This window comes from Bison bison, unplaced genomic scaffold (assembly GCF_000754665.1).
Source record: "Bison bison bison isolate TAMUID 2011002044 unplaced genomic scaffold, Bison_UMD1.0 scf7180017864368, whole genome shotgun sequence".
NCBI classification, from domain to species: Eukaryota; Metazoa; Chordata; class Mammalia; order Artiodactyla; family Bovidae; genus Bison; species Bison bison.
The window spans coordinates 668,807-676,751 of record NW_011494940.1 but is presented as its reverse complement, the minus strand read 5'-3'; the positions used below and the strand labels follow the sequence as shown (position 1 = coordinate 676,751).

Below are 7,945 nucleotides of genomic sequence, written 5' to 3'. Positions count from 1 at the left end.
AATCCAGCTTGAACATCTGGAAGTTCACTGTTCACGTATTGCTGAAGCCTGGCTTGGAGAATTTTGAGTATTACTTTATTAGCATGTGAGATGAGTACAATTGTACTGTAGTTTGAGCATTCTTTGGCATTGCCTTTCTTTGGGATGGGAATGAAAACTGACTTTTCTAGTCCTGTGGCCACTGCTGAGTTTTCCAAATTTGTTGGCATATTGAGTGCAGCACTTTCACAGCATCATCTTTTAGGAGTTGAAATAGCTCAACTGGAATTCCATCACCTCCACTAGCTTTGTTTGTCGTGCTTCCTAAGGCCCACTTGACTTCACATTCCAGGATGTCTGGCTCTAGGTCAGTGATCACACTATCATGATTATCTGGGTCGTGAAGATCTTTTTTATACAGTTCTTCTGTGTATTCTTGCCACCTCTTCTTAATATCTTCTGCTTCTCCTAGGTCCATACCATTTCTGTCCTTTATTGAGCCCATCTTTCCATGGGCTTGGTATCTGCAATTTTCTTGAAGAGATCTCTAGTCTTTCCCATTCTTTTGTTTTCCTCTATTTCTTTGCATTGATCGCTGAGGAAGGCTTTCTTATTTCTCCTTGCTATTCTTTGAAACTCTGCATTCAAATGAGTATATCTTTCCTTTTCTCCTTTGATTTTTGCTTCTCTTTTCACAGCTATTTATAAGGCCTCCTCAGACAGCCATTTTGGTTTTTTGCTTTTCTTTTTCTTGGGGATGGTCTTGATCTCTGTCTCCTGCACAATATCACGAACCTCCGTCCATAGTTCTTCAGGCACTCTGTCTATCAGATCTAGTCCCTTAAATCTATTTGTCCCTTCTGCTGTATAATTATAAGGGATTTGATTTAGGTCATACCTGAATGGACCAATCTAGATAGCATATTCAAAAGCAGAGACATTACTTTGCCAACAAAGGTCCATCTAGTCAAGGCTATGGTTTTTCCAGTGGTCACGTATGGATGTGAGAGTTGGACTGTGAAGAAAGCTGAGCGCCGAAGAATTGATGCTTTTGAACTGTGGTGTTGGAGAAGACTCTTGAGAGTCCCTTGGACTGCAAGGAGATCCACCCAGTCCATTCTAAAGGAGATCAGTCCTGGGTGTTCTTTGGAAGGACTGACGCTAAAGCTGAAACTCCAGTACTTTGGCCACCTCATGCGAAGAATTGACTCATTGGAAAGACTCTGATGCTGGGAGAGATTGGGGGCAGGAGGAGAAGGGGACGACAGAGGATGAGATGGCTGGATGGCATCACTGACTCAATGGACGTGAATCTGGGTGAACTCCGGGAGTTGGTGATGGACAGGGAGGCCTGGTGTGCTGGGGTTCATAGGGTCACAAAGAGTCGGACATGACTGAGCGACTGAACTGAACTGAACTGAATGGTCTAGTAGTTTTCCCCACTTTCTTCAATTCAAATCTGAATTTGACAATAAGGAGTTCATGATCTGAGCCACAGTCAGCTCCTGGTCTTGTTTTTGCTGACTGTATAGAGCTTCTCCATCTTTGGCTGCAAAGAATATAATCAATATGATTTCGGTGTTGGCCATCTGGTGATGTCCATGTATAGAGTCTTCTCTTGTGTTGTTGGAAGAGGGTATTTGCTATGACCAGTGCGTTCCCTTGGCAAAACTCTATTAGTCTTTGCCCTGCTTCATTCTGTTCTCCAAGGCCAAACTTGCCTGTTACTCCAGGTGTTTCTTGACTTCCTACTTTTGCATTCCAGTCCCCTATAATGAAAAGGACATCTTTTTTGGGTGTTAGTTCTAAAAGGTCTTCTAGGTCTTCATCAGTTCAGTTCAGTCACTCAGTCGTGTCCGACTCTTTGCGACCCCATGAATCGCAGCACACCAGGCCTCCCTGTCCATCACCAAATCCCAGAGTTCACCCAGACTCACGTGCATTGAGTCGGTGATGCCATCCAACCATCTCATCCTCTGTTGTCCCCTTCTCCTCCTGCCCCCAATCCCTCCCAGCATCAGAGTCTTTTCCAATGAGTCAACTCTTCACATGAGGTGGCCAAAGTACATAGAACCGTTCAACTGCAGGTTCTTCAGCATCACTGGTCATTTACACAGCATTACTGTGAGATTCGTGTTTTGGAAATTCATGACCAACCTTCAGTTGTTTCTTTGTCTTGTTTTCATTGAGTATTTTCATTTAAAAATTTTTGTATTTATTTTTTGCTGTGCTGGCTTTCTCTAGTTGCAGTGAGTTGGGGCTACGCTCTAGTTGGCGGTGCGTGGGCTTCTCATTGTGGTGGCTTCTCTTGGTGTGGAGCACAGGGTCTAGAGTGAGGGCTCAGTAGTTGGGCTGGGGGAGGTGAGATCTTCCTGGAGCAGAGATCAAACCTGTGTCCCCTGCACTAGCAAGTGGACTCCCAAACTCTGGCTCACCAAGGAAATCCAAAACCGTGTTTTTTTTAAGACTGGAATTTATGACCAATGTGTCAAACTCAGTAAGCATTTGATATATACTTTTTTAATGGCTGACAAAACCAAATCAGGAGATAGATAATCTAAGTCTGATGAAGGAAAATGGTTACTGCTTGAATTAGTTTGCTAAGGCTGCCATAACAAAATACCAGACTAGGCAGCTTAAACAATAGAAATGTATCTTGTCCCAGTTCTAGAGGCTAGAAATCTGAAGGTCAAAGTGTTAAAATGATGAATGATGATAAGGCCTCTCTCCTTGACTGGTAAATTGCTATCTTCGTCCTCTGTCTTCACAAGTTCTTTCCTCTGTGCACACACACCTGTGTCCAAATTTCCTCTTATAAGGACACTAGGGTGTATTGGATTAGGGCCCACCCTAATGACTCCATTTAACCTTAATTACCTCTATGAAGGCCCTCTCTCCAAATGTAGTCGCATACTGAGGTATTGAGAGGACTTCAACATGTGAATTTGGCAGGGGTGAGGGGGTAACATAATTTAACACATAGCATCAGTTTATGTGAATTCCTTACCTGGAGGACAGAAATGACAGCAGAAACTCCAGAAAACGTAAAATAATTAGTCCAAGATACCATTTGTGTATGTGCTGTGCTCAGTCGTGTTTCTTTGCGACCCCATGGACTGTAACAGCCCGCCAGGCTCCTCTGTCCATGAGATTCTCCAGGCAAGAATACTGGAGTGGGTTGCCTTTTCCCCCTTCAGGGGATCTTCCCAACCCAGGGATTGAACCTGGGGTTTCCTGCATTGGTAGGCGGGTTCTTTACTATCGAGCCCACAGGGAAACCCAGATATCATTTGAACAGTCAACAAATTGAACTTTAGGATTTTTGTTCTTTTTTAAAATATTTATTTTTATTTATTTATTTGCCTGCACAAGGTCTTAGTTGTGGCATGTGGGATCTAGTTCCCCAACCAGGGATCAAACCCAGAGCCCCAGCATTGAGAGCTCATAGTCTTAGCCACTGGACCACCAGGGGAGTCCCAGGACTTTTGTTCTTATTAGGTACAATTTCCTGAAGAAAATTTCATGGAAACTATTAAAAAGAAATGATGAAAAGTAACTGCTTTTTCTTTCAGACTTCCTTAAGTTACCTCCAAATTCTCTTCCCAAAGATGCTCACAGGGTAAATGCCTCTTATTTTGCCCAAAATGAAGTTCATCAAAAGAAAATAAGTTATCTTACACAGAAAGTTCTGTTTTTATTGATTAGAACTGTATATAGTTGTAATTCTTTCATCACACATATAATACACAGTAACCATCAAGTAACTGCTGCTAAAATAACTTACTGACAAATTCTAATATTGACAACAGAATAGTTCTATCTCTATTAACAATAAAAAACAAAACCGCTAAGTATCTTGGAAAATTTAAATGCAGACCATTATTTCACAATTTGGAAGTCTGTGTAGTCCAGCTTTACGATGACCTTCTCATTGTGGAAGCTTGCTCTGTCGATGTGTGATTTGGGGCTTCCTTTTGTCTCAAGCCATTCCTGCATATGACGTACTTTGGAGGCGGGCCCTTGCAATTGTCCTTGCACTGTGCCCTGGTCAGTGTTCTGGACCCAGCCTACTAATCCAAGCTTTTTACCCTCAGCCTAAGGGAAAGAAAAAGACAAGAAAGAGAAATCCAGTGAGACTGAACAAAACAAAGCAAGACTATAATCTCTTGCCAGAACCTTGGCGTACAATCAAGCCACTGAAATTAATTTTGTCCAGAACAGTCAAAACAGAACTACAGCAAGGAGAATCTCATTGCTGATCTTAACATGAAGTATTGACCACTTGACTTCATTTCCTTCTTCTACCCTATAAAACCCAGGCACCAGAATTTTTCACTGTGTAGTCAATTTGATTAAGTACTAAAGATTTAAGACCAAATCAGATGTTTTCAAAATGATTCTCTAAGGCTGATTGTTGTTAGGATACTGGATTATATCTTGTTCATTTTCCTTCTCCTAATCAAGAATCTAATAGATATATTAAATAGAAAAAAGCATAAAGTTATCTGATCCTTCTGTTTCTCTTTAGCCAAGACCAACTGCAGCCATGAAATTAAAAGATGCTTACTCCTTGGAAGGAAAGTTATGACCAACCTAGATAGCATATTCAAAAGCAGAGATATTACTTTGCCAACAAAGGTCCATCTAGTCAAGGCTATGGTTTTTCCTGTGGTCATGTATGGATGTGAGAGTTGGACTGTGAAGAAAGCTGAGCGCCGAAGAATTGATGCTTTTGAACTGTGGTGTTGGAGAAGACTCTTGAGAGTCCCTTGGACTGCAAGGAGATCCAACCAGTCCATTCTAAAGGAGATCAGTCCTGGGTGTTCTTTGGAAGGAATGATGCTAAAGCTGAAACTCCAGTACTTTGGCCACCTCATGTGAAGAGCTGACTCACTGGAAAAGACTGTGATGCTGGGAGGGATTGGGGGCAGGAGGAGAAGGGGACGACAGAGGATGAGATGGCTGGATGGCATCACCGACTCGATGGACGTGAGTCTGAGTGAACTCCGGGAGTTGGTGATGGACAGGGAGGCCTGGCGTGCTGCAATTCATGGGGTTGCAAAGAGTCGGACACGACTGAGTGACTGAATTGAACTGAATACCTAAACAAACCCAGATGACTAAGTGTCCATTATATCTTTAAAGATCATTAGAGAGTATTTCACAATTTCCTGGGCAAATCATTCCATTGTTCTCACTGTAGAGAAACTGTCTAATCCAAGGTCTTTACCTTGCATTCAAAGCCCACTTTCTCTCATCCTCTGAGAGAAGGAAAAAGTTGCTGGTGAGCAGCCTCTAAACACCTACATTTCATAAGACCACATTAACTATTGTTTTCACTTGACTTTCTTCTGTCTAAATAATCACAAGGCCTTTAATGTTGAATAAGCTTAGGAAAACATCTAATCATTGTAACCGTTGTAATTGTAATCATTTTCTTAGACTTTTTATTGTTCTTTCCTATAAAGCATTAACTGTGAAATAACTGAAAACTGGGGGAAAGTAGCAATGTTTCAGAGGCAATTTTATTTTTGTAAAATTTCCAACTAAGGATTTATAAAAGTTATTGCTTGTTACATTCTATCTAAATAGAAGGAGTTGGATTACAGAAGAAAATGGGAGTTAACATGACTGCATGTCCAAATGCTGGACTAGTGATCTAGTAAATATGGGAAACTGCTGGAGTTGGCCAAAGAAAATGTTATGCAGAGCAAAAGTATGTTTGATGAGGAACTGAAGTATTCATTAAATCAGTTATGTTCAAAGCAAAGACATGTTTGCATAATGAACAAAAGAGACTTCGGTCAAATAACAGTTTAAAGGATATGGAGGAAATTAAAGAATGAAGAAAAATAAGAGATATCTACAGCATGATTAAGGGTTGTAGACTGAAGCATTTAAAAAGAATACAGAGAATGGATTTGAATAAGACTCCATATCCCACTGACTTTGTGCAACAACCACACTCTCTCCTACTTCATATTAACCCAGGGGAGTGGGCCATGCCTAGTTCGTAGTTACCTTATATGGTAACTTGCTATAAGAACGATTGTGTTGAGGTTTTGAGCAGGAGGTTATAATAGTTCAGTAACATTTTAAACTGTAGTGTGATTTATCTGAACTCCTGAGAGTAAACAAAACACTCCCAACTTTGACAGGTGTTGAGAATGGGGATTTCCTATGGGTTTTGTCTGGGCACTGGATTCTGTTCTTATTTTTAAATGGTAACACAATATTGCTGAGTCATGTTCAGCTTTGACTATATATGTAAACAAGCAAGTAGTGCTCTCTCCTAAGAAAATTCCAAAAAGCTGATTCTCCTCAAAACCATATTTCCTCTTGAACTGTCATCTGGAAATATTTTAAGGATTATAATCACCAATTCTAGTCTCAATCTAAAAAAAGGTTATCCTCAAACCAATAACATAGACCTTCCACATTAGGAAACTACAAAGAGAGGAGCAAACTGAACTCAAATCAAGCAAAAAAAGGGAAATAATAAAGATTAGAGCAGGAGTTAATAAATAAAACAGAGATAAAGAAACTTCTCTGGTGGTACAGTGGTTAAGAATCTGCCTTGCAATGTGGGTTTGATCCTTGGTAGGGGAACTAATTTCCTACATGCCCCAGAGCGACTAAGACACACGACCCCCACAACCCCAATTAGGGAGTCCTTGCTCAACAAAAGATCTGCAGGACTCAACAAAGATCCTGTTAGCCACAACTAAAAGACCCACCATAGCCAAATAAATATTTAAAAATTGTTTTTCTATTTAAAAAAAAAAAATTGTTTTTCTGTATTCTTTTATTCTCTTTTTACACTGAGGGTTGGGAGGTGCTATAAAGATGGGCTCTCCTGCCATCTACTCCTTTTCCCTCAACAACTTTAATTAATCTTCATTAATTTTTAATCCACTTATTAAGCCACAGGAACTTACCCTACATCAAAGTGAAAGTTGCTCAGTTGCGTCTGACTCTTTGTGACCCCATAGACTTTATAGTCCATGGAATTCTCCAGGCCAGAATACTGGAGTGGGTAGCCTTTCCCTTCTCCAGGGAATCTTCCCAACCCAGGGATCGAACCCAGGTCTCCTGCATTGCAGGCGGATTCTTTACCAGCTGAGACACAAGGGAAGCCCAAAAATACTCGACTAGGTAGCCTATCCCTTCTCCAGGGGGTCTTTCCGACCCAGGAATCGAACCAGGGTCTCCTGCATTGCAGGCGGATTCTTTACCAACTGAGCTATCAAGAAAGCCTACCCTATGTAACTGGAGGCAGAGCTATCTGGAACATAGCTCTTGCTAGGACTTTCAGTAATTCTTTTCTTCCAACAGGCACTTCATATATGAGCAGGAATCAGGAGGAACTGATTTGCAAATCATTGGAAAAAGAGGTAGTGGCACTTAACATTCACATTTCAAAGATTCAGGTTTGAACTTTAAAGTGGCTTTGGCAAGTTCTGCAGTCTTAACTCATTTTAACTCATTATCTTTGGGGTTGGAGATACACTGGGAAGGCAGTAGCCTGATACTCCCCTATAGAAGACAGAAGGCAAACTAAGATTTCATCTTTGTCATTAGGGAAGATTGATGAAAGTCAAAGAGGAGAGTGAAAAAGTTGGCTTAAAGCTCAACATTCAGAAAACGAAGATCATGGCATCTGGTCCCACCACTTCATGGGAAATAGATGGGGAAACAGTGGAAACAGTGTCAGACTTTATTTTTGGGGGCTCCAAAATCACTGCAGATGGTGATTGCAGCCATGAAATTAAAAGATGCTTACTCCTTGGAAGGAAAGTTATGACCAACCTAGATAGCATATTCAAAAGCAGAGACATTACTTTGCCAACAAAGGTCTGTCTAGTCAAGGCTATGGTTTTCCCAGTGGTCATGTATGGATGTGAAAGTTGGACTGTGAAGAAAGCTGAGCACCGAAGAATTGATGCTTTTGAACTGTGGTATTGGA

At 41.0% G+C, this 7,945-nt stretch overlaps 1 protein-coding gene across 3 annotated transcripts in view; it reads right to left on the bottom strand.

Moving 5' to 3' along the window:
• Positions 1 to 3,644: 3,644 nt before the first annotated feature.
• ACYP1 (acylphosphatase 1, erythrocyte (common) type) overlaps positions 3,645 to 7,945 on the bottom strand; it is an 11,205-nt gene continuing 6,904 nt past the window's right edge. For 2 of the 3 annotated variants that reach the window (XM_010855724.1, XM_010855725.1), the window contains one exon: positions 3,652 to 4,074. In XM_010855724.1, coding sequence (XP_010854026.1) covers positions 3,859 to 4,074 — 216 coding nt within the window. In that variant the 3' untranslated portion in view covers positions 3,652 to 3,858. Of the gene's footprint in view, positions 4,075 to 7,945 lie in introns of all 3 variants that reach the window. The other variant, XM_010855726.1, reaches the window with a different exon arrangement.